The sequence below is a fragment of the Ranitomeya imitator genome, chromosome 2 (genome assembly GCF_032444005.1).
Source record: "Ranitomeya imitator isolate aRanImi1 chromosome 2, aRanImi1.pri, whole genome shotgun sequence".
NCBI classification, from domain to species: domain Eukaryota; kingdom Metazoa; phylum Chordata; class Amphibia; order Anura; family Dendrobatidae; genus Ranitomeya; species Ranitomeya imitator.
In genome coordinates, this window is record NC_091283.1 from 104,105,136 (window position 1) to 104,132,522 (window position 27,387).

A 27,387-nucleotide genomic window follows, 5' to 3' on the forward strand; every position below is an offset into this window, starting at 1 on the left:
TTCCTAGGAGGGTGGTCCTCTAGAAGAACAGGACAATATAATTGATGGAATGGCCCCATGGTTGCAGACTACAAATTGATCCTGCGTCCAGTTTGATCATTTCCTTACACAGCAGACAGGCAGTAGGTTAATAATAGGAAGAGGTTGATGAAAGGATGGAAATATACCTTTAACGGTAGTTGGCCAAAGGTTCATCTAAGGCGCAATTGGTGTCAGAGGGAATAGTGGAAGGAAGCCTCTGCCTGACCAGAGACATTGGCCAAAAATCTAAGACACATTTCAAAATCAATGGTTTCGGCAGGTATTCTTCAAATATCTGTGGGCACTTACACTTGACGTTGGGATCAGTCTACACACTGTTCAATTATATTCAAGGAGACACTGAGGTCTGCATAGGTCCTACATATACAAAACCATGAGATATCTTTAAAGGGATGCTGCCATGCCCATAAACACTGGTTATTGGCATTTTACCCCTATGTGTGTAGGTAAATGGCACTTAAATCCTATGAAGCCGGGTTACTGGAGCAGCGGCTACAGGGAGAAAATGAAGTTTTATTCTCCGTGTTCTATTCCAGTGAGAAGATAGTGATCATTCCCCAGCACATTGCTCGACAGCTTGCACCACACGCTGCACAGCAGACGGTCAATCAATGGGCTCTGGAGTGATCACAGCCCATTCATAGCATAGCAAGCTGACTGCTCCCTACTGATGACTGCAAACGAGGGGCTGCAGGGAGACGAACCTCATTTTCCCACTGTAGCCTGCTGCTCCTTTAAGCTTTCCAAGAATGATTAAATGCCATTTGCCTGCAGATTATAACTACATATGCACATGAATAGCGTTTCTGGAGGTGACAGGTTCTCTAAGTTCTTTTTTATCAATTTCAAATATATTGGAATAATAAAAAACATAATATGCAATAATGCCATGCATCTGAAATATAAAAATCAAAAGGACAGCTCAGTTTAAAGTTTTAGTGATGCGAGCAGAAGACGGAGTAGAATTTGCACAAAACTGTGACTTTTTGCTGCACAGTTCACTATGTTTCTATTGCACCACGAGCCATTTTTGAGCATGGAAAGATTCCTGATTGGAAAATATAAGTATTCTAGAAAACAGTCAAAAGACAAAACAAAAATACAGCAAACATTTTAGTGGGATTTCTAAGTTAGACAGATAACAGACAGGAGGAGAGGGAATGTCTGGATGTCAGTGAAGCCTGATTAAAATGGATTTTATTAGCAGAACATGCAATACAACATCATGAGGAAAAGAAGTAATGTCTTCATGCCAGTCCTTGTACAACTCATGGAATGAAGTCTTCTACAAGCTGCCAAGAATTCATGCTTTCATGCAAAGAAAAGGATGGGGATGATTTGGGAACAGATGATATGGTGAAGGAACAAGAAGGAGGGAGGGTGGATCAATGCGAATGTGCCAAAGGGATAGGAATTACAGGAAACCAGAACTGTGAACAAAACAGAAATAAAATAAGTTATTGATGTCATGATCAAAAATCGTGCAGGCAATGGGAAGATGGCTTAGCTGGATTTTTAAAGAAATTACTTTTTAAAAAAAAATATCATAGTATGTATTGGGAATTGCAGTGTGCATGTGTTATACCTGCAATCACACAGATCTACCACAAGGTGGCCTCCTACCACACATTTGGCGGGCACATTGTATTCTTATTTTCAGCCATTTTGGCAGATCATAAACTCATTTTTTTTCCTTTAAATATATAACTGAGCATTAATGGCTATATGCAAACTCCCACAACATCCCTGAGTGGAGTATACATTACAGACATGAACAGAGTCTAAAATGCATAGGTTGTGTACATTTGTCAGGCTAAAGGCAAATGATGGCAACACTGCAACGATTCTGGTCGGCGTAGGGACTGTGCCTACACACCCAAAAGGCCAAGCCAGCGCTTGGTGCAATCATTTACCCACTGCTGAGGGACAGATACAAATGTCTTGATAACAACAATTTAGACCTTCATGATGCATTTACCAAATTGTTCTGGTCTCGTTTTTGTAGATAAAAGGAACCTGTCTAACACTACCCCTTCCACAAGCAGAGGTAGGACAGTGTAAAACATTATGAAAGATGCTTATTACAGCGCCATCTGCTGTGCCGAAATTCAGCTCTCTGTTGATTTGTAAATTAGGCGCGCATCTGGGCGGCGGCAGACTATGGATTGTTTCCTACATACATTAATAATGACTTTACAATGCGGTCCATAATCTGTCTCCTCCATACATATCTGACCCGATTTTCCTCTAGCGCCTGGATCTCAGAAGACCGGTTCCTCTACTCCCCTTTTGTCTGCTGCTCACAGAATGGTGTCTAACACTTCCCCGTGCTTCCCATATACTTTGGAATTTGCTACCCAAACTAGACAGTGTCTTCTCTGTCTTTGAAATCCTTCAAAAACAACTTTCTCTAAGGCGAGATTTACGCGTATGGACCGCAATGAATAAATGGGCCGCGGGTCTCCTGACTAGAACCTGACAGCCTCATATATGCCTAGAAGGCTGCAGAGAATGATTCAGGAGAGCGGTCATTGGTCCTTGCATTGGTAAACACTGATGTTTGGATCCGGCCTTAGTACGTTGTGTTCTATAAACCCTGTTTTCACTATACAGCTCCCTGAGACTAACAGTTGCATATTTTCCTGGCACGCTCTGCTCCTCGGCTTCCCTCTTCGCAGAGGGGGTTTGGATACACATGTACACCCTAGTCATTATCATGACTGACCGTTCACCAGGACTAGCACACACAGTATGTATTACACTAAGTCACACTACCCACAGAACAATGAGCAGCAATCTTACTCTTTAGGAATGTTTGATATTGGCCTGTCGTCAATAATAATTTTCCATACTACGCCATTTTATTTCACTTAAAGCTTATTTTATTTTGTATTTCCTTCCTCTCCTTTGCATGGGACAATAGCAGATTGTCCCCTAGACATTTCCAGGCAGGCAGCAGAAGGAAGCTGTACATAGGTATTCAGCCCATACTGTAGCCTTCTTGGAAAGCACAATCTGCAGGAAAAACAACGTGCATATACATCTGGTAGAAAGGATTAAACAGACGTGTTTTTTGTGCAAGCAGAAGAAGCTGCAATTAAGAAATGCTCTATGATCGGATAGATTTGATGGTAATATTACACGGCCACATGGGACAGGGTTAAAGGGTCATCCCCATCTCAGCCTTTGATAGCTTAGACAGGAATAAGGTCATTCAGGAGCCAGCCATAGGAGGTGGAGCAACGGAAACAGCTGAGCTACATGGATTCTGTAACTCCCACAGAAATAAATGGGAAGTAAGGAAACCGCATGGAATAGATAGTTATCTATTGTTTCCAGAAGTCCTAAGTTAGAGAAATAACACAACTCTCTATGCAGTTTGTGCAACTCCAAATTATTTCTATGGGAGTTCTGGAAATCTCATATTCTGAAGCTCCATCGCACAATGTGACCTCCCTGGTGATAGGAAAAAGGGACACATGCTTTTATAAATTAGAAAAATGAAATAAAATATGAATTTTCAGTCACTGGATAGTTTTCAACTGGCTGAAAAACCTACTGATTGACATCTATTCTGAAATGGACTACTCCATTGACAGTGAGTGCAATGTAAGTAGAGTAAATATAATACCAATATGTCCCCAAAAAATAACTGTTAGACACTTCAATTAATATACATAAAAAAAAAATGTCTGTTAGTGGCCTAGCGGCCACAGGCTACTGTAACCTGCTCAGTAACTTGCTGCAATTTCAATAAAATATACGTTTTGTTTTTTTGTCTTAAAGATCAGTGGAGGTGTTTGGAATTGTGCCGCATATACAGTGGCGTGATGATGATGAAATGATATTGTAATTTTATTTTTCCATCGACATAGCCAAATCAGGGCTTATTTGTAGGGGGATCAGATGTTGTTTGGATTGATAATTCAATGTATCATATAATGTAATGAAAAAGCTGCAAGTGGGGCTGGGATGAAGAAAAATAGGGATTTTTGTGTACTCACCGTAAATCCTTTTCTCCGAGCCATTCATTGGGGGACACAGACCGTGGGTGTATGCTGCTGCCAATAGGAGGCTGACACTAAGTGATACAAAAAAGTTAGCTCCTCCCCTGCAGTATATACCCTCCTGCTGGCTCTCAGCTAACCAGTTCGGTGCAAAAGCAGTAGGAGATCAATAACAATATATGAGCGTATAGCATGTCATATTCTAAAAAACAAGCATAAGCTAATAACAGGGTGGGAGCTGTGTCCCCCAATGAATGGCTCGGAGAAAAGGATTTTACAGTGAGTACACAAAAATCCCTATTTCTCCTTCGCCTCATTGGGGGACACAGACCGTGGGACGTCCCAAAGCAGTCCCTGGGTGGGGACAACAACAGATCAGGCCCTGTGTAACCGCTACTTACAAGTGCGCCACCGCGGCCTGCAGAGTCCGCCTGCCCAGACTCACATCTGTGGAAGTGTGGGAATTTTAGTGCTTCAAGAATGCATGCGGACTGGACGAATCTGCAAGCTTGCAGGCGTGCCTTGCTGACGCCTGGTGCCTAGAACCCTTGATAGACAGGGAGATAGGCTGACATCTAGCACGGAAGGACTCCTGGATGGTGAAAAGAATTCACCATGTTATCATGGTCGATGAAACGGCTAAACCCTTCCTGAAAATGTCAGGAAGCCTTCCTCTACCGTCAGGAAGCCCAAATAAAATGTCCAACCTTTAGAAGGACGCTGTCCTCAAGACGTACCTACTCAGAGCACGCACTTCGTCCAGAATATGGGGGATCTTATTCCATTTTGTGGACTGGAGCCAAAAGAGATGAGGGAAGAACTATGCCCTCATAACAGTGGTAATACAGTACCACCTTGGTAACAAGGGATGGAGATGGCCTGAGGACAACCTTGCCTCGAAGGTAATAAGGGAAAAAAGTCTGAAAGAGCAGAGAAGCTAGCTCCGAAGACTCGTCAGAGTGAGAATATCGAAGAGGAGAACGGGATGACTTTCCCTGATAGTAAAGTCTGCCTGGATGAAAAAGGAGCCTACTGTAAGGCTCCTAGGAATAATAAGGTCCCAATGATCTAACGGTATGCGATAGGGAAGAACTACGTGTGAAAACTCCCTGTGAGAAAGTCCCTACTTGCAGTTGTGCTGCGATAAGGCGAGAAGATACTAGCTCCGCAAACAAAAAACGGACGTGGTCAGTGCGGATCTCTGAGGATCACTGGGGCCCCTTTCTGCTTCCGAAAGGCTTTCGGAAGCAGTGGAAGGGGAGTTATGGAAACTGGTACCATGGCAGAACCAGAGCATGGAGAGCGATGGCTTTTGGATCTCGAGGCCGAACCACGAACTCGAGTACATTGGCCTTCAGTCTGGATGTCATCCCACCTACAACTGGAGAGCTCCAGTAAGGACAGATCTGATGGAAGACTTCGGGGTGAAGTTCCCACTGACTTGAGGCGGAACCCTGACGGCTGAATTTGTTTGCCGTTCAGAGTTCTACTTCTGGGATATATACTGCCGAGATCACCGAATAATAGACTTCGGCCCATCAGAGAAAGTGAGGTACCTCGGTCATGGCGCCTGATCGTGGGTACCTGCTAGATGACTGACGTAAGGCACCGCCGTGGCATTATCCAATTGAATTCGGATAGGGTGACCTGCCAGAAGGCAGTGGACCTGATGTAAGACTACCGTTTGGATCTCCAGAACAATGATGGGGAGAAGAAGACTGGCATTGGTAGTTACTAATAACCATTGAACCGGGAGAAAGGCCCTGGATAAAGAAGGAGCTCAGAGACTATTGTCTGAAAGTCTATTTGACTTGCTGAAAACGAGCGGAGCGAAGGAAACCGCTTCCATTGTCGTCACCATTTTTCCTCAGAACTCTCTTAGCAAATCGAATGAAATGAGGGGTGAGTAATCAAGTCCTCAGAACTCTCCTTGCGCGAGCTCCCTGTTGAAGGGCCATGACCTTGTCTCGAGGAAGAATTACCATCCTTCTAGAAGTGTGCAGGATCATCCTCAAAAAGGATATCTGCTGGGCTGGAAATGAGGAGAACTTGTCTAAGCGTAGCTGCCAGCCCAGGAGAGAAGGTATCGCAAGAGATATAGACGACTCAGCGTAGTCCTGGAAGGGCGGCTAGACAGACCAAACAGGGCAGGACGAGCACGCCTCTAGAGTGCAAGAGAAACATGACATCCGCCATGACCCGAGCGAACACTCTGGGTGCGGAAGCAAGGCCAAAGGACAAGGTTGTGACTTGAAAATGCTGTTGACGAATGGAAAGGCGAAGGAATTTTTGCAGAGGGCAAGCAACCCGAATGTCGATGGATGCTGGAAACTGCACCTTTTTCTGTTGAAGTAATGGCTGAGCGGAGGAACTCCATCCAAAGAAGGAGGACCATATCAAAAGTTGTTAGAAGTTTGAGGTCCAGGGTCGATCTTACTTTTCGTTCCCCTGTTTGGAACCAAGATCCCTTAGATCTAGACTGTGCTGGACAATCCTTTTACAATCCTTTGTCAGTCTCCCGCTCAAAGGATTTGATTGGCCAGTTGTTGCTGGTGTGAATCAAGGTAGTTAAGGTCTCCAGCCAGGAGACCATTGCTCTAGCAATCCATGCGGCCGCTAGGGAGGATAGAGCGCTGGACTCGAAGCCGCAAGACGGAACGAACCAGATTTGCTATCTGACAGTCCGTGGTATTTTTAATTGATGACCCATCAGGTAGGGATACTGGTAGGAATACCACAGGAGATTCTACCCGGTTAATCTGCCCCATGGCAGAATGTGCGGCTGCATCCAGCAGGTCATAGTCTCTTGCCATCTCCTCTTTTCACGGTGCAGAGATAAAAAATTAGGAACCCTCGATCCATCAACCTCTTAACAGGGAAGTGGAGAGGAATTGTCCGCCTTTCTTGCATCATCCACTAAATAGTGGTGATGCAGAGGGGGGAGCTCGTACGCCAAAAAGGGTGCCTCTATATGTCCACAGAGTACAGGTCTCCAGGTGGACAGGACAAGTTGTCTGGCGTTAGACCTGGATGCAGAAGAGGAAACATGGAGACGACACTCCGTGTGCTCGTCTGTTGATGGTGTGGGGAGATCGGTGCCCTTTAAAGGACCCGTCGCCCTTAAAAAACAGGCCAGGCATGGCATCCCACGTAGAGGCTTCTGTCCAGTGAATCGCTTATCCGAATTGAATGGCAAATGCTCTCGAGGGAGCTTAGTCTCTGAAGCTCTGGCAAGCTCAGGCAATATCCAATCCATATTCAGAGTCTTGTTGTCATCAAATCATTGGTGAGGGAGCAGGAAACAAAAAACTTCCGTTTTCTAGATGCCTGTTTCTAGACGCCTGCACGTTTCTAGAATATTTGCGGCCCCTGCTAGCCGACGGCTCCCATGTAGGATAGGGACCATGTATATTGGTCCTGCGAGCACTCCAAACACAGACGTGGGTACACAGAGGGATTCAATCTCTTGGTCAGAGAACCATGGATTGGTCAGTGAAGAAGTCCACTGAGGGGAACTAGAGGATAAAGCTGGGGTCGGCGGCGGAGGGCTCCTCGGACTGATCAAGCGCCTTTAAGACCAGGAAATACTGGTCATGCGCCTTTAAGACCAGAGAATACTGGTCATGCACCTTTAAGACCAGAGAATACTGGTCATGCACCTTTAAGACCAGAGAATACTGGTCGTGCACCTTTAAGACCAGAGAATACTGGTCGTGCACCTTTAAGACCAGAGAATACTGGTCGTGCACCTTTAAGACCAGAGAATACTGGTCGTGCACCTTTAAGACCAGGGAATACTGGTCATGCGCCTTTAAGACCAGAGAATACTGGTCATGCGCCTTTAAGACTGGGAATACTGGCCATATGCCTTTAAGACCAGGGAATACTGGTCATGCGCCTTTAAAGACCAGAGAATACTGGTCATGTGCCTTTAAGACCAGAGAATACTGGTCATGCCTTTAAGACCAGGTACTTACTTACCCGGGTACTGATGTAGAGTCGATGTGCCCCTTTAATGCAAAAATACTGTCACCCCAGTGTGAGCTGGCCGGGTGGACCAAGATGGCCACCGGGAGCTGCAGAGTTGATAAAATCCCGCAGAGAGCGAGAAGCGCCAATTTGGGGGGCGGAGCCACAGACACGATGTTGAATAGGCCCAAGCCGGGGCCTAAATTTCTGTAGCCGGCGGGCGACACCAGCGGGGCGTTCCAGGCAAGACTTCCAGGATGCGGCCTACAAATCGGCCGAAGCCGGGGACTAAATTTTTGCAGCCATCCAGAGCGTTACCTCAGAGAGGTGGGCCACAGGGAAGTGGCTGAGTCTGCCTGTCAGCATGTGGATATCCCACTGAAGATGGATCCACTCACCATCGGTGCGCGTCCCGGCATGGAGCCGCCGCGGATGTGGGTTTCAGCGTTGTTCTGTGCAGCGTGGACGGTGCAGAGATGAGCCTCAATCCATCATCCGTTTGTTAGGGAGGTGGAGAGGAACCGTCCGCCTCATTGTGCCATCCGCTTTCACAGTGGTGGGACAGTGGGGGCTGCTCGGACGCCATAGAGAGGGGCCTCTGTACAGCCACGGAGTTCAGTCCGGGTGGACAGGGCCAGTTGTCCGGCATTAGGCCTGGCCCCAGGAGAGGAAACATGGAGGTGACACTCCATGTGGTCGCCTGCTGCTGGTGTGGGGAGATCGGGACCATGAAGGAACCGTCGCCCCTGAAGTGAGCTCAGGCATGGCTTCCCACGTCGCAGGAGAGGGTACGTGGAGGTATACTCGCCGTGCTCGCCTGTTGATGGTTCGGGGGAGATCGGAACCTTGAAAGGAACCGTCGCCCCCTTCACTCAGTTAATTAAAAAATAAAAATTTACAGAAAAGTAAACAATAAAATAAAAACGTTGGGGTCCGAAACAGACCCATGTGCATCCTACAGACACTAAGCAAGAACTGGTTAGCTGAGAGCCAGCAGGAGGGTGTATACTGCAGGGGAGGAGCCGAGAGCCAGCAGGAGGGTGTATACTGCAGGGGAGGGGCTGAGAGCCAGCAGGAGGGTGTATACTGCAGGGGAGGAGCCGAGAGCCAGCAGGAGGGTGTATACTGCAGGGGAGGAGCCGAGAGCCAGCAGGAGGGTGTATACTGCAGGGGAGGAGCCGAGAGCCAGCAGGAGGGTGTATACTGCAGGGGAGGAGCTGAGAGCCAGCAGGAGGTGTATACTGCAGGGGAGGAGCTGAGAGCCAGCAGGAGGGTGTATATTGCAGGGGAGGAGCTGAGAGCCAGCAGGAGGGTGTATACTGCAGGGGAGGAGCTGAGAGCCAGCAGGAGGGTGTATACTGCAGAGGAGGAGCTGAGAGCCAGCAGGAGGGTGTATATTGCAGGGGAGGAGCTGAGAGCCAGCAGGAGGGTGTATACTGCAGGGGAGAAGCCGAGAGCCAGCAGGAGGGTGTATACTGCAGGGGAGAAGCTAACTTTTTTTGTATCAATTAGTGTCAGCCTCCTATTGGCAGCAGCATACACCCACGGTCTGTGTCCCCCAATGAGGCGAAGGAGAAAATGCAATTTCACTATTGCTTTTTGGGTCTTTATTTCATGGCAATTGCCTTTGCTACCAAACTTATATGGATTATGAAATTTTGAATTAGTTTTTTTTTTTGGGGGGGGGGGGGGGATTTAAACTTACACTTTTAAACAACTTATTTAATATGTTTACTTTATTTTTTAGTCCCCTTTAAGGTACTTGAACCTGCAATGATTCGATCACTCATGCTGTATACTAGGAGTATTGCAGTATATAGTGAAGTACAATAACTAATTGTATTGTGGTACCGTGTTAGCCAGAAAAATCGATGTGAATATTTTTCTGCCCAATGATGACAGAAGTATTCTAGGAGTGATACCTTTATTGGCTAACAGAAAATAATATGTTTGCAAGCTTTCAGAACACAGTGGCTCCTTCTTCAGGCAGGATTAGGATTAGCCTATCGCAGCTGACATCCGGCACTATGTGCCAGGAGTGGTCACGGACCGCCCCCGGCACATTAACCCCTGGCACACCGCGATCAAAGATGATCGCGATGTGCCGGCGGTGCAGGGAAGCATCGCGCAGGGAGGGGGCTCCCTGCGGGCTTCCCTGAGCCCCCCGCAGCAACGCGATGTGATCGCGTTGCTGCGAGGGTCTTACCTCCCTCCCTGCCTGCTCCAGACCCGGATCCAAGATGGCCGCGGATCCGGGTCCTGCAGGGAGGGAGGTGGCTTCACAGAGCCTGCTCAGAGCAGGCACTGTGAAGCCTGCAGCACTGTAAGTCAGATCAGTGACCTGACAGAGTGCTATGCAAACTGTCAGATCATTGATCTGTGATGTCCCCCCCGGGACAAAGTAAAAAAGTAAAAAAAAATTTTTCCAAATGTGTAAAAAAAAAATTAAAAAAAATATTCCTAAATAATGAAAAAAATATATATATTATTCCCATAAATACATTTCTTTATCTAAATAAATAAAAAAAAAAACAATAAAAGTACATATATTTAGTATCGCCGCGTCCGTAACGGCCTGACCTATAAAACTGGCCCACTAGTTAACCCCTTCAGTAAACACCGTAAGAAAAAAAAAAAAAAAAAAGAGGCAAAAAACGCTTTATCATACAGCCGAACAAAAAGTGGAATAACACGCGATCAAAAGGACAGATATAAATAACCATGGTTCCGCTGAAAGCGTCATCTTGTCCCGCAAAAAACGAGCCGCCATACAGCATCATCAGCAAAAAAATAAAAAAGTTATAGTCCTGAGAATAAAGCGATGCCAAAATAATAATTTTTTTTTTCTATAGTTTTTATCGTATAAAAGCGCTAAAACATAAAAAAATGATATAAATGAGGTATCGCTGTAATCGTACTGACCCGAAGAATAAAACTGCTTTATCAATTTTACCAAACGCGGAACGGTATAAACGCCTCCCCCAAAAGAAATTCATGAATAGCTGGTTTTTGGTCATTCTGCCTCACAAAAATCGGAATAAAAAGCGATCAAAAAATGTCACATGCCCGAAAATGTTACCAATAAAAACGTCAACTCGTCCCGCAAAAAACAAGACCTCACATGACTCTGTGGACCAAAATATGGAAAAATTATAGCTCTCAAAATGTGGTAACGCAAAAAATATTTTTTGCAATAAAAAGCGTCTTTCAGTGTGTGACGGCTGCCAATCATAAAAATCCGCAAAAAAAACGCTATAAAAGTAAATCAAACCCCCCTTCATCACCCCCTTAGTTAGGGAAAAATTAAAAAAATGTATTTATTTCCATTTTCCCATTAGGGCTAGGGTTAGGGTTAGGGCTAGGTCTAGGGTTAGGGCTAGGGCTAGGGCTACAGTTTGGGTTGGGGCTAAAGTTACAGTTAGGGTTTAGATTACATTTACAGTTGGGAATAGGGTTGGGATTAGGGTTAGGGGTGTGTCTGGGTTAGAGGTGTGGTTAGGGTTACCGTTGGAATTAGGGTTAGGGGAGTGTTTGGATTAGGGTTTCAGTTATAATTGGGGGGTTTCCACTGTTTAGGCACATCAGGGGCTCTCCAAAAGCGACATGGCGTCCGATCTCAATTCCAGCCAATTCTGCGTTGAAAAAGTAAAACAGTGCTTCTTCCCTTCCGAGCTCTCCCGTGTGCCCAAACAGGGGTTTACCCCAACATATGGGGTATCAGCGTACTCAGGACAAATAGGACAACAACTGTTGGGGTCCAATTTCTCCTGTTACCCTTGGGAAAATACAAAACTGGGGGCTAAAAAATAATTTTTGGGGGAAAGATTTATTTTTTAATTTTCACGGCTCTGCGTTACAAACTGTAGTGAAACATTTGGGGGTTCAAAGCTCTCACAACACATCTAGATGAGTTCCTTAGGGGGTTTAGTTTCCAAAATGGTGTCACTTGTGGGGGGTTTCTACTGTTTAGGTACATTAGGGGCTCTGCAAATGCAATGTGACACCTGCAGACCATTCCATCTAAGTCTGCATTCCAAATGGAGCTCCTTCCCTTCCGAGCCCTCCCATGCGCCCATACAGTGGTTCCCCCCCACATATGGGGTATCAGCGCACTCAGGACAAATTGGACAACAAATTTTGGCATCCAATTTCTCCTGTTACCCTCGGGAAAATACAAAACTGGGGGCTAAAAAATAATTTTTGTGGGAAAAAATTTTTGTTTTATTTTTACGGCTCTCCATTATAAACTTCTGTGAAGCCCTTGGTGGGTCAAAGCGCTCACCACACATCTAGATACGTTCCTTAGGGGGTCTACTTTCCAAAATGGTGTCACTTGTGAGGGGTTTCTACTATTTAGGTACATTAGGGGCTCTGCAAACGCAACATGGCGTCACATCTCAATTCCTGTCAATTTTGCATTGAAAAGTCAAACGGCGCTCCTTCCTTTCCGAGCTCTCCTATCCGCCCAAAACAGTGGTTTACCCCCACATATGGGGTATCAGCGTACTCAGGACAAATTGTACAACAACTTTTGGGGTCCAATTTCTTCTTACCCTTGCAAAAATAAAAAATTGGGGGCGAAAAGATAATTTTTGTGAAAAAATATGATTTTTTATTTTTACGGTTCTGCATTATAAACTTCTGTGAAGCACTTGGTGGGTCAAAGTGCTCACCACACCTCTAGATAAGTTCCTTAGGGGGTCTACTTTCCAAAATGGTGTCACTTGTGGGGGGTTTCAATGTTTAGGCACATCAGGGGCTCTCCAAACGAAACATGGCGTCCCATCTCAATTCCAGTCAATTTTGCATTGAAAAGTCAAATGGCGCTCCTTCGCTTCCGAGCTGTGCCATGCGCCCAAACAGTGGTTTACCCCCACATGTGGGGTATTGGCGTACTCAGGACAAATTGTACAACAATGTTTGGGGTCCATTTTCTCCTGTTACCCTTGGTAAAATAAAACAAATTGGAGCCGAATTAAATTTTTTGTGAAAAAATGTTAAAGGTTCATTTTTAATTAAACATTCAAAAAATTCCTGTGAAGCACCAGAAGGGTTAATAAACTTCTTGAATGTGGTTTTGAGCACCTTGAGGGGTGTAGTTTTTAGAATGGTGTCACACTTGGGTATTTTCTATCATATAGACCCCTCAAAATGACTTCAAATGAGATGTGGTCCCTAAAAAAAAATGGTGTTGTAGAAATGAGAAATTGCTGGTCAACTTTTCACCCTTATAACTCCCTAACAAAAAAAAATGTTGGTTCCAAAATTGTGCTGATGTAAAGTAGGCATGTGGGAAATGTTACTTATTAAGTATTTTGTGTGACATATCTCTGTGATTTAATTGCATAAAAATTCATAGTTGGAAAATTGCGAAATTTTCATAATTTTCGCCAAATTTCCGTTTTTTTCACAAATAAACGCAGGTACTATCAAAGAATTTTTACCATTGTCATGAAGTACAATATGTCACGAGAAAACAATGTCAGATTCACTGGGATCCGTTGAAGCATTCCAGAGTTATAACCTCATAAAGGGACAGTGGTCAGAATTGTAAAAATTGGCCCGGTCATTAACGTGCAAACCACCCTTGGGGGTAAAGGGGTTAAAATTAAAATGAACACTATATGTAAATGGCCTTGGCATAGCCTATGCAGCCCAAGCTTCTACAATATCAGGCACTTACATCAAATAATGAATTCCCCACCTTGACTTGTTTTACAGTAGCTTACCAGAGCCATGCGCCATGCAGCAAACAGCAGAATTAACTGTAAAAACAGCACAGAAGTACAAATGGATATGTGAAATGTTAGTAAAAAGAAACATTATATGGATATATTAATAAACAAAGCAGACAATTGCATGCACTAAACAAATACAACAAAGGGCCATTTACAATTAAAGATGTTATCTAGTCTTAAAAATGGCGTGCACATGTTATTTGGAAGCAGGAGTGAGATGTTTCTGTGAGTCATTTGCCCATGACCATGCTGGGTGTATATTTCCTCATGTATCATCTCCAACACAGAACAAGATGCATGTCTTCCCTCCTCACTGATGTACAGGACTTCTAGCACATGTCTCTTAGGCTATGTTCACATTTGCGTTGTTGTGTGTTGTGTCGGCGACGCAATGCACAACGCATGCAAAATGCATGCAAAAACGCATTGTTTTGTGACGCATGCGTCCATTTTTGGCTTGATTTTGGACGCACAAAAAATCCAACTTGCTGCGTCCTGACGCTTGCGCCAAAAATGACGCATGCGTCACAAAACGGAAGACAACGCATGTCCATGCGCCCCCATGTTAAATATAGCAGAATGTGAACGTAGCCTTATTTCCAGTGCGCGCCTCCATTTCTGTCTCTTCATGGATTGTGTCTCACGTGCTGGGCAACAGATTCTGCAGTGTTAGCAGATCTGCGTTGTGCATGAAGACAGCAAGTAATTACAGCACTACCTTCATTTATAAACAAAGGAGCATGCAGGCAACTGGAAATGAGGCAATGTCTGCTAGAGGAGAGCGCAATAGTTAATCCTACTCACAGCAAGCCTATGCAAAATAATGCTTGAAATGAAGGATATTTACTTCCATATTTAGGTACCATTTTGTATTTTTAAAAGCTCAAAATCACTTTGAGATTAGCAGTTGAACAAAGTAGATTCTCTGACAATCATGAAAATGAAATTTAACAAACTACCTTGAACAGACTAAATTGTTCTATACATTGTACATCCAATCATGTTCCAGATTGAAAAGGAAAGACACAAGCTAAAGGGGCGATCAGATACACTTGGCTGCTGTACTGACAGTTTCAGTTTTCTTGTCTGGTTCTGGCTGAATAAAATTTTGTTTTCCCACAAATCACATGTATCCCTTAACCCCTCCACGACCTATAACGTATATATACACATCATAGGTCATGTCTCTGCATTCTATGTGGGCTCCGGCACTGAGCCCACCTGTTTTCCAGCGCATGACAGCTGATTTCATCAGCTGCCATGTGCCGCTAACAGCCGCGGATGGAATCGTGGTCCACCCGCGGCTGTGAAAAAGTTAAATGCCGCTGTCAATCTCCAAAGTGGCATTTAACATGGCAGCGCCAGAAGCGCGTCACTAGTCCCGCCTATCGGCACCCCTGACACATTATCGTGTGGTGCCGATGGGTTATCATGACAACCCAGGGTCTGTGGAAGACCCATGTGGTTGTCATTGCCGCTCTGTTATTAATGCCGCCCAGTGGCTTAGGAGACTATTGAAGCAAGTAAAAAATAGAAAGAAAAAAAAAAAAACAAAAGAACCAATACATATATGGTATGCAATGAATAAGGAACCATTTCCAAAAGGCATTTTCTGTTAATCTCTTCCCCACCCCACATTTTATGGTCTCTTTTTAATCATTTGCACTTGACTATATTAAAATTTGGAATTTTTGAAGTCTTAGACGCTGGTATTCACATGCTTTTTTCTACATGTTTTGTATCTGCAAACTTGTAATGACCTGGAAAATCCTATTGGCAGGTGAGTTTTAGCATTTAGTAAACATGGTAAAAAATAATAATAATTAAAAAAAGACCCCCAAAAACAATTGTGGAATTGCCCTTTTTTTTGCAATTTCACCGCACTTTGAATGTTTTCCAGTACACAATATGGTAAAGTCGTTCAAAAGTAAAACAAGCCCTCACATGGCCATATTGACAGAAAAAAAAAAAAAAAAGTTATGGCTCTGAGAAGGGGAACAAAAAAAAGCAAAAACAGAAAATCCCAAGGTCGTGAAGGGGTTAAATTACGTGATAAATATTTGACAAAAAAAACAACACACATGTGGCCACTGGGACACAACATAAGTAATATATATATATATATATATATATATATATATATATATATATATATATATATATATATATATACATATATACATATATATATACATATATATATATATATATATATATATATATATATATATATATATATATACACACACACACACACACACACATATATATACATATACACACATATATACATATACACACACATATATCTAATATATAATTGCCTAGAATACTACTTCCTGCAATTTGTGCCAACTTCCTGTCCGGAGCTAATGTCCGGAGCTAATGTCCGGAGATAAGTGACGTCAACAGTGTCCAGTGTCTGATTGGTTGCCGCCTGCTGCGAGCGACCAATCAGAAACGTGCCGTACTGTGACACACTCCGCCCGCCATTTTGGTGTGATTTTTGAATTTTTACCTCACAGCAAGTTTCTACTGCGTGGAGGCGGGCCCAGTGACGTTGCTCTTCAAGCTCCTGCCGAATTTCGTAAAAAAAATGATAATACCATTTACCAAAACTATATATATTTAGTTGTGAAGTGGTTCAGTGACATTTTCACACCAATTTTGAACTTTTGTTTGGTGTTTTCTCCATATACTGCCTATTATTCACTGACTGTTATACTGAGAGACTGCCGTTTATTAACCTCTTCTTTGCCACATTGGGTATATTGCTCTATTATTTGCCACATAAGGACATTGTCCATTATTGCCCAGCAATTTCTCTGCAATATAAACTGCCTATTTATTAATATCTGCATTCCTGCAAAGAACTATTGCCTATTATTAACTGGCTATTTTCCTACTACCTGACACTGCCTCTTATTAACCTGTTGTTTGCTACCACCACGCTTAAAGCTGTTTAGCTTAGCCAACATGAGCTCTAATAGTAAGGATACTAATGACACAGAGCCCAAAGCTGCTGATGGCGCACGTAAGATTAGGTCTGATAGAAAGTATACTAATAATGCAGAGCAAAAAGACGCCGCTGCCGCACGTAAGCGCAAACAGCATGCTAACAAGAGTACAGAGGATAGATGCAAGCGCATGGACACTGTTAAGTATACTAATGACACAGAGTCCAAAGCTTATGATGGCGCACGTAAGATCAGGTCTGATATAAAGTATGGTAATGATGCAGAGCGAAAAGCCGCCGATGCCGCACGTAAGCGCAAACAGCGTGCTAAGTCTGATGTCTTTCATCCCTCCCCTCATAAGCATGTTCATGGATCCTGTGTAACTGTACCTTAAATAACAAGAATTGTCAAGAGCTGGTGAGTGCAGCCATTTTTTGTTCTTTCTTACTATTATTTATTAATTGTATTATTCTTACATTTGAATAAATAAAGTATATATGGATTCTAGACTCCCGATTCTTTAGAATCGGGCTGCCATCTAGTGTGTATATATATATATATATATATATATATATATATATATATATATATATATATATATATATATATATATATATATATATATATATATATATATATATATATAAATAAAAGTCAGTAGGATGGTAAAACCTAGGATTTACCGGTCAATCAGGACATTACCGGTAAAAGTCCAATTTTACCGACGGCCTCAGTGATTGTCCAGATTGACCGGTAAATCCTAGGTTTTACCGTCCTTCTGACTTTTACAGTAACATATATATCCTTTCCTCACCACCTGGCAGACCTATCATTTCTGGAAGAGGGAACTTTCTTGAACACATTAATGAATGGATTGATTACCATCTCCAACCTCTAGTCTCGGGCCTCCCTTCCTTTCTTAGGGACACTGGTGATCTGCTGCGCAGGGTCGACGGGCTGTGTTTGGAGGGTGATACTCTTCTAGCCTCAGTGGATGTGGAATCCCTCTATACCAATATTAAACATAAGGATGGTATTTCAGCTGTACGGTTTTTTTCTTGGTACTTCCTCTTTATCTTTGGATATGAGGGACCTTGTGCTGGAGCTATTGGAGTTCACCCTCACTCAACTTTTTTGTTTTTAAAGGGTCCTTCTATCTACAGCTCCAGGGGACTGCCATGGGGGCGGCCTTTGCGCCCGCCTATGCCGGTCTCTTTTTGTGGCTGTGGGAGAGGGACCTTTTCCTGTCCGACGAACAGGGGTTGATGGACCGTGTCCCTTTTTGGACACGGTACATTGACGATATCTTCTTCGTTTGGCAGGGCACTCCCGTCGACCTTGAGCAGCTGATCGGTACCCTGAACAGCGATCATCCCAATATACATTTGACCTTTAGCTATAGCGGTGAATCTCTAGACTTTTTGGATGTCACTATTAGGCGTGATCCATCCGGTATTTTACAAATGGACATCTATAGGAAGGAGACGGCTACTAATACTCTGCTCTTTGCCTCGTCTGGACACCCTAGGCATATGATTCGGTCGGTACCGGTGGGACAATTTCGTCGGCTTCGCAGTATTTCTTCCACTGATGTGGATTTTGAATCTAGGGCAGAGGAACTTAGACAGCGGTTTCTAGCACGTGGTTATAGTCCTAGGATGGTCAAAACTGCTTATCATAGAGCAAGGCATGTTTCCCGACATGATCTGTTATACAACACTGGGTCCAAATGTAAATCTGGGTCGGATGACACAGTGAGATTCGTCACAACATTCAGCTCCTAGTCCAATAGGGTTCGTTCCATATTGGAAAAGGCATGGCCGATCCTTAGGGTTGATCCCATAATTAAGAAATTTATTCCACCCAAACCATCAATGTCGTTCAGACGGAATAAAAACTTGAGGGACCACCTTGTCTCCAGCCATTATGTTGCATAAACAATGCCTACCTTTTTGGATAGCTTTAGAATGAGAAGTGGTTGTTTTCCATGTGGTGGATGTGTCGCCTGCCCCAATATCGACTGGTGCGATAATTTTGTCAACTCCGATGGCACAAGGTCTTTCAAAACTCGTCAACGTATTACATGTACCACGAGATACGTGATATACTATGCGACGTGCCCGTGTGACCTTATTTATGTTGGACTTACAACACGCCAACTTAAGGTTCGCACGAGGGAATACGTCTTGGGGATTCAGGTGGCAATCGGCCACACGGATGCTCCCACTCTCAAAACGATACCACGTCACTTTAGGAATTTCCATAATTGTGATAGTACCCTGTTAAGGGTACGAGGAATAGATGCCCTGAAAATCAATATCAGCGGTGGCAATTTATCCAAGCACTTAGCTAGACTGGAGACAAGTTGGATTTGGACCTTAAATACGGTTCATCCCCTCGGTCTGAACGAGTGCCTATCATTTGCTCCCTTCCTGGGGTCCCCGGGTTGATGTGTGTCAATTGGTGCGACTTGTTCCGCATTGTTGTTTTAATTTTTAGATTCTAATTTTTGTTTATTTATATTTTAGTGACGTTGTTGTTTTCCTGACGGAAGTGCTGAGCGTATTGGGAGGAAGTTCATTATGGCTACGGAATCATCGCTCCATCTATCATACTGTATATGTGTCTTATATTTTGCCTGGGCAGATATGAGTTGTGTGAAATACCTTGTACTTGGTCTATGTATGTTTGCACCATTCTTGGCTGTATTATATTATATTGATTTGTAAAACCAGCTTCAATGCGGTATAATTATTGGTATCTATACGCGGATATATACTTATTTGTGTACTAAACTGGAACTCTGTAAACTTTACTAGTGTTATCTGTTATCCATTTTGTATATACTATGCCTCTTCTCTCTATATATATTGTGCCCCATGTTAGCTTGTCTACAGCTGAGGTTGATGTACCTTTTCATGTATTTATATATAGACCTGTTGAGATAGCAGTTGGTCTTCTCATTACTTACTAGGTGCCCATTATATTGACAATGCTTTCCGTGCATGTTTTAGCCATATATTGCAGTTTTCTGTATTTCTAGCACTTTGCCCATAGCCAATATGGCCATCGGCGTCTGTGCGCTGTTCGGTTGTGCCCTGCCTCTTCTTCCGGTGCCGCCCACCGTCTGATGTGTTGGTCACATGGGGACCATGTGATCTCGCGTCGGTGGCTGGGTTGCACTGGCGTGGGGGCGGGACACTTCTCCTGACCAGCACGCATTTCCGGATGGGTTAGTAACTTATAAGTAGCCACCATAGCTCATCACTATAAGCCCCTGAGGAAGGAAGGAGACTTCCAAAACGTGCGTCGGGGAGGGCGGGAGATTGCGGGTGTCCCTGATGCATACCACTAGATATAGTATTCCTAGGATGACATTGATTCATGGACTGCTGTTAATACCACCTGGGGATCTATAGCCTACATTACTACATATCTGTGGATATCATGCTGTCTCTTACTGCCTATTTCTATGCGGCACTGCTCATCACCTTTTAGCCATGTTTGTTGTCAATTTATCTTCTTTGTACTAATAAAAGGACTTTTGCAATAATTTTGCTTTATTGTCTTGGACTTTGTTCCACTGTTAGTGTTTGTTTGTGTGGTTTTTCATGTTCCTGGGCGAATATCTTTGAATATAAAGAGAATGTTAACGTTAAAAATGAGCAGTCACATGCTCAAAAAATGGAGTTAAATACCTTGTAAAAATCTCTGAGCGGCGCTGTGATTCTGATGCCTTTTCCCGTTTTACGCTGCATCCCTCCATTGCAGAGATATTCACATTTGTTGCTTTTGGAGCTCAGTATGTGAAATCTCTGCTTGTAGAGCAAGTGGGTATTTCTTGATAGTGCTCTCTGGGAGGGTGCGCTTTCTCCACTCCCAACCAGACACTGCCAATGACAGCTCGACAGCTGATCTAGAAAAGTCCAAGACCCTGCCGATCTGCGATTACCAGTATCTTGAAAGGATTGGCAATTGTGCACGCCACAGGAGAAGACTCGGGGAAAAAAACCCCAATCAGTCTGAAAGCGGAAACTGCAGACCCACTGGGCGATATCCTTTACATTTTTATTCCTGTAGATCTCCTATATGGATTTCGGATATCCTCTGGACATGACCATATTTTGCAGCTCAGAATTTTATTTCTAGTGAAGTGTTGCCGTCTGTTGAAAAATTGTGAACACATGATAGGGAATATATGTCTGCTACTTGGGGGTCCCAAGATCCTTAAAATGAGGCCAAGCACCTTTTCTTCCTAACTGGGATAGCAAATTAAAAAAAATATATATAAACTGCACAAGCATACATGCGGCAACTCCATTCACGGTGTATGACATTCGCTACTGAAGCTAAGCCGAACATGAGTCGAGACCTTTGTAGCACAATAATGGTGAAGATGAAACAGGAAAATCTTTCAGCTCACAATTACTGAGTCTATAGCTAGCTTTAAAGGGAACCGGCCAGGTCCTCCAATCATTGAAAAGGTTACTATGTTTTATAGCCTTTTTAAGAATCTAAAGAAACCATGTCTTTACAGTTACATACACGTATTTTGCAAAATTTTCTTGGGATTCTACAAATGCGGTATGTAGCTGAACCCAGATGGGTCCTGCAACGATGTTTCCACGCAGACACCGGTCCGGGCTCAGACTTTCCAGGGTGAGATTAGCATTCCCTGCTCTGCCAGCTTCTTCTACTTGAGGTCTTTGCTGCATTAATAAGTAGAAGGTGCCAAGACTGTCCATCAATCCCAGGGGGGCAGTGACTGCAGCTACTGTCTCTGAAGTAACGCGTTGCCAGTCTAGTTGGGGTTAATTTGCATTCAGCTAATGCCAGCATATAAGAGGATTTTGCATAAATCTGTGCATGTGTATGCAACAATAAATGCATGACTGATGCCAGAAAAAGACTAAAATATAATAGGAGCAGTGTAATAGAGTTGGGTAATCAGTCAAGTTCCTTTTAAGCATCTACCATCAACATCTTCAGAGGGTTTTCAGTCATTTTACAAAATGAAGGCTGGAACGTCATAGAAAATACTGCGCTCCCTGTGCTAAAGAGCTGTATTGATCAATAATGTATGCAATCTAATGTGAATGACCCTCAGTATATTCTGTGAGAGCAATACTGAAGTAATATTATATGTTAATATCGAACAAAGTGCACATGTATAACGAAAAACAAATTAGTATGGATTATTTGAGGAATCATACAGGACCTAGGACACCATGAACATGCATCAATGACGCGCAATGAAGCCATTTGGACAGAGCCCCAAAACCTGTCCTATTTACTTTTTGGGGAGGATCCATTGATAGCCAAAAAGGGGCCGTTCTCCAGCATTTCTTAGCAAGTTGAGGGGCATGTTCCCATTACAAACAGCAATAGGTTATACAGTCTTTTTTTTTACAATTGGATAAAGGAATCTAAGTTCACAAAACTGCAGTAAAAGTTAAAGCTTTACGTTTTATGTAGTTAGTTGAAATGAAGTGCTATTTCCGACACTGTGTAATCTTCCCACCACAATTCATTTCCATCAGTAAAAAGCAGCAGCAGATGTACAGTCTGGCCACTGCATCTGCACGACCCATCTGTGCAGCCATTAGAAATCCAGAATGGAGGGGAGAACACCCAGCGCACTTTTACAATAACACAAAAATACATAAAAAGAATCCAATAAAATTGTAAAAATAAGCGAGTATGCAATAGGAATAAAAAAAAAAAAAAGCTATATTTGTACTGTAATCTGGTTTCAGCTTCAGTTTATGCTGCAGAAATTAAAATGAAGATTGCAATGAGTACAGGTGTGGATAATGTAAAAAAAAAAAAAAATTGCTATATCATATTTAAAAAAGGTTTTCCAGCATAGAAAATATTTTGGATAATAAATCAGCTGAAATTAGTACATTAAGCAACTTCCTAATACACTGCACTTGGTGTCTGACAGGTGCCAAGTCCTCAGGTCCTTTTCCAGTTTGTTTCCTACACAGGAGAGAGCTTCCTGCGACGCTACCAGACTAGGAGCTATGTGTTAACGGGATCAGCTATCTGCTCATTAAAGTAGCTGAACCAGCCAGTGAAAGGAATAGTTATCAGATCCCCTTCACTTAAAGATCCAAAAACACTGTCCTGGGGAAGAAAACTCCATTGAGGCCCTGCTGGAATCAGATGAACTTCAACACAAAGAAGCACTTTTCCGATGTCGTACTTGGGCAGATTAAACTACCATTTCCTTAAAGAACCACTGTGATCAAAAAATGTTTGCCGTCTTAATATTTTGCCAACATAATATTATATAGCACTGCGTACTTACAATTGCTCATTTTATCGTTCTACGCAGCTAATTCTTCTCTTTTCCATTAGGTCTATGACATGTTATTAAAAACTGACTAACTGAATCCTTCCAAGCTCTATGTAGAAACAGGAAGTCACTTTTCCCTACATGAGTCATTAGAACTACAATTCTACATTACTGCAATGTCCCTGGTGGCCAAGATCTACCTCCTTAAAATTCCTGACCCACTGGCTCCTCTCCTGCCAGGGACTTTGAAATGAAGTAGCATTGTAGTTCTAATGATGACTCAGAGGGAAAAAGACTTCCAGTTTCTACATAGAGCTTAAAAGGATTCAGCTAGTCTGTTCTTAATCACTTGATGTCATCGACCTTATGGAAAAAAGAAGAATTAACTGGGTAGAAAGGCAAAATGAGCAATTGTAAGTACACAATGCTATATAATATGATGATAGCAATATATTAAGAGTATAAAATCTTTGTTGGAAGTGCTGCTTTAAGCTGGAAATATTTAAAGATTATGTAAGGCGAACTTTTCAAATCAACTATCCTAGGCTCTTCAGACAGCACAAGATGCTCAGAATGTGATACAAGTGTGTAAATTGCAAATGAGAATAATTCTGTATCCCATCCACTAGTCACTGCTATCTACTGGCAAGTTGCATGTTTGTTCTGACATTGTCACACCACTTAGATCAGGTATCCTATCATCTGATCCTAATACCGCCGCACAGCCATCAACAAGACTTGAGGATGAGTTATCCTAAACATGGCAGAAAGCTGAACAGAGGGTTCAAGTTTATGAGTGGTTGGAAGGACCAGGTGGAAAAGGAGGAATCTGTGTTTCAGCAGGCAGCTGATGAAAGCACCTTAAGGGCATTATATAATGTACGAAAAAAACCCATCAGGTTAGCCATGCTGCCCAAACTACAGATGACAGGGAAAGGCTGCCTCATTGCAGCCATATACGATTTGTCCTGTAACACTATGGCAGATAAAGGGGGTACAGATCGGTCACCAGGAGCGCACTGTTACTCTGCCTCCCTTGTTTTCAGTGTGCTTCTGGAGATTTACAGTTCAGACTAGCAGCATGGTCTAATGAACATGGAGACAACCCCTTTAAAAAACATAAAAATCTGGGAACAAAGCTGGGAGCGGTGCAAAATGCTTTTCCAAAAATACAGATGTGGAACCCATAAATACTTGTCACCATTTATATACTATACATGAGTACATACACCAACTATGTGAGAGCAGAGCAAGTCACCAGATAGATACAGTAAAGAGTCATCAGGGTACAAATTATGCAAATGGAAAACTCACGTCTGTATTCTACACATTCTATACCAGTGGCCGCAGGCTCGGCTGCCTCTCCTGTGCTGCACTCTAGATACTTTACTTACTTTTTTCTCTCCTTTTCTCGTTTTAGGGTCTGTGATCCACCTGCTTGTTGTGCCTGGGACTGAAGCAATTCTGTTGCCGTCTTCCGTTTCTTAAATTCATTTACTTCATCTTCCAAACTTTTCTTTTTGTCTTCTAGCTTTTTCTTCTCGTCTTGATGTAGTTTTTTCAGACGGTCAAACTTCTCATGAAGCTTTAATAAAAGGCAGATATTACTAAAGAATATTTCTTTGATGATTTGCGGTTCAAATTTAATGCTGACATACAAAAGTCACATGAACCTGACAATTTATTTCAACGTTCTAATGCGTATGGGGGTCTTAGGGTACGTTCACACAACTTTTTTTTCAGGAGACCAAAATTGTCTGTTTCTCAAGCAGAAGACATTTCAGGAAGAATCGCCCAACACTAAAAAAAAAAAAAAAAATTTGGCAGCTTTTGCGTTTCCCATTGTAGTAGGAAGAATAGAGCGTCTTCAAAGTGGAAGGTGTATATAGAATTGTCACACCAGATTTAACAGTTTGGAGACAAAAAACACTTCAGAAGCCTTGTTATATATAATATATGTGGTGTGAGAACGATGCAGGAACGAGGCGCTCAATATTCAATGAAGCGCTTGGCATTCTCCATCACCACGTGGGCCGCTTACAATAGACCGCTCCGAGGAGGAGAAAGATGCCCGGTAGCTGTACATCACCGATACCTGTGCTGGGTTATTTGCCACCTAATATCTAAAGACAATTAAAAAGTTATATATAACACTGTAGAAATCCCGCAGGGGACACAGGTGACCCCTATTGTTTTCAGCTGAGGACAGTGCTACGCTACGCTGGGTTCATTGATTTGTGTGTCCCACTGCAGGCAGGGCGGAGGGCAGACATCTGCTGCAGAGGCCAGTTGTCTTGTATCTGACACAGTGCAGGGAGTGTGGGGAAAGGGGGACATGATGGAGGTTCTGGAACACAAAAATGTATTTCATTGGTGGCAGTTTTAACTGGAAAAATAGGTCAAATAAAAGGAGTGAGTGTTTATAGATTTCTGTTTGGCGTTCATTTTATAGAACTAAATCATTAATTAGCTTACATGAAGTAAATTACTAAAAGCTATAGAAAGTACCAAATCATAGAAAAAGGTAAATAAAATTACTACCTCTTTTTCAGCTTCCTTTAGCTCTGCCTCCTTCTCTTTAACCCTCTGCACAAACATCTGTCTCATTTCTTCTTCTTTCTTCTGCAGCTCCCCCAGAAATTCATTCCTTTTTGCTTCATAAGTTTCCTGCAAGCTAAATACAGCAGTAAAATGTAAAAAAAAAAAAAAACACACACACAACAAAACACAATAATTTGGAATTACCCATTTGACTTAGAGCAAATCTGTCATGGGATTCATACTGCCCAAACCATGGACAGCATGAATCCGACATTGGCGGTGTTAGGTTCATCTCAAAGAAATAATACTTTGAAAAGCTAACCAGGGACTATGCTTCGCTAATGACTAGCCCGAGGCATGAATCGGGCACCTTGTCCCTGCACTGCTCCCATAGACTGACCGGTCTCTCTCTTTACCGATGTATAGAGAGAGACTCGTCAGTCTAGCCATATGGAATTAGAAAAAACAACAACTAAAACATACACAGAACGGTGGCTCAGTGGTTAGTACTTCAGCCTTGCAGCACTGGGTGTCCTGGATTTCAATTCCACCGAGGAGTTTGTATGTTCTCCCCGTGTTTGCGTGGGTTTCCTCCCTCACTCCAAAAGACATACTGGTAGTGAGTTTAGTTTGTGAGCCCCAATGGAAACTGTAATGATTATGCCTGTAAAGTGCTGCAGAATATGGTGGCACTAGACCGGTGTAAAATAAATAACGCAGCCTTTGTCCGATTTGTGCTGCCGGGGTTTGGCTGCATGAATCTCTTGAGAGTTTCCCTTTAAAATTTTATGGCAAGTTTTCTTACAAGATCCTTTTTTGTGGCTAGTCCAAGAGGTCCTAGCCTAGTAGAGAATGACTATATACCTAAATAGTAATGGTTGATATCAGAACTTCTCAAATTATAAAGGTTTAAGTTAAACAGTGATGGCTAAACCATTGAATGTTCATGTCCGGAGGGTTCGGCTCAACAGTTCAAAGAAAAAAAAAAAAAAAAGTTTGGTTCAGGTACCAGAACAGTACCCGAATCCGGACCACATTCAAATGAATGGGGGGCCCAAACATCCATTGTTTTCCACGCTGTGATCTGCATGACAGCGTAGTAAACACTGGTTCTTATCAGAGGTAAGTGTAAGAGGTAAGAGCGCTGTGGCTTCCATGCTGTCAGATGACAGTGTGAGCCTGCAGCTGTGACCAGAGGTAAAAGTTTACCTCTGGTCACAGGGGCCAGCAGATGGGACTCTCATCAGCCTATGCCTGCTGGGACAACTACTTACATCAGCTTACGCCTGCTGTCACTGATAACAGAAAGAGCAGGCGCTGGCTGATGGGAGTATTCATCAGCCAATGCTTGCAATATAATAGAAAAAAACAGCAAGGTTTACCCTCTATTTTTGATATCCAGCATGATAAAACTGACGGCTGCAGGCTGCAACCCTCAGCTGTCAGCTTTGTCATGGCTAGTTATCACGAAGAGACGGGTCCTCACGCAGTTTAATTTTTTTAAATTATTTAAAGAAATAATTTTTAACACACAGCTTGAAGTCCCTCCCATTTTGGATAACCAGCCAAGCTAAAGCAGATAGCTAGGGGCTGGTATTCCCAAGCTGGTAAGGGGTCATGGATATTGGCCCCCCTTAGCCTAAAAATAGGGATTTTTGTGTACTCACCGTAAAATCCTTTTCTCCGAGCCATTCATTGGGGGACACAGACCGTGGGTGTATGCTGCTGCCAATAGGAGGCTGACACTAAGTGACACAAAAAAAGTTAGTTCCTCCCCTGCAGTATACACCTTCCTGCTGGCTCTCAGCTAACCAGTTCGGTGCAAAAGCAGT

General features: G+C 43.0%; 1 protein-coding gene across 4 annotated transcripts in view; it reads right to left on the reverse strand.

Annotated features, from left to right (window-relative positions):
* The window catches only part of SEPTIN6 (septin 6), a 111,265-nt gene that overhangs the window by 10,574 nt on the left and 73,304 nt on the right, over positions 1-27,387 (reverse strand). For 2 of the 4 annotated variants that reach the window (XM_069747101.1, XM_069747098.1), the window contains exons 8-9: positions 25,556-25,688; positions 24,409-24,599 (exon numbers count right to left, since the gene is read on the reverse strand). In XM_069747101.1, coding sequence (XP_069603202.1) covers positions 24,409-24,599; positions 25,556-25,688 — 324 coding nt within the window. Of the gene's footprint in view, positions 1-1,217; positions 1,473-13,747; positions 13,784-24,408; positions 24,600-25,555; positions 25,689-27,387 lie in introns of those variants that run through there. The other 2 variants (XM_069747102.1, XM_069747100.1) reach the window with 2 other exon arrangements.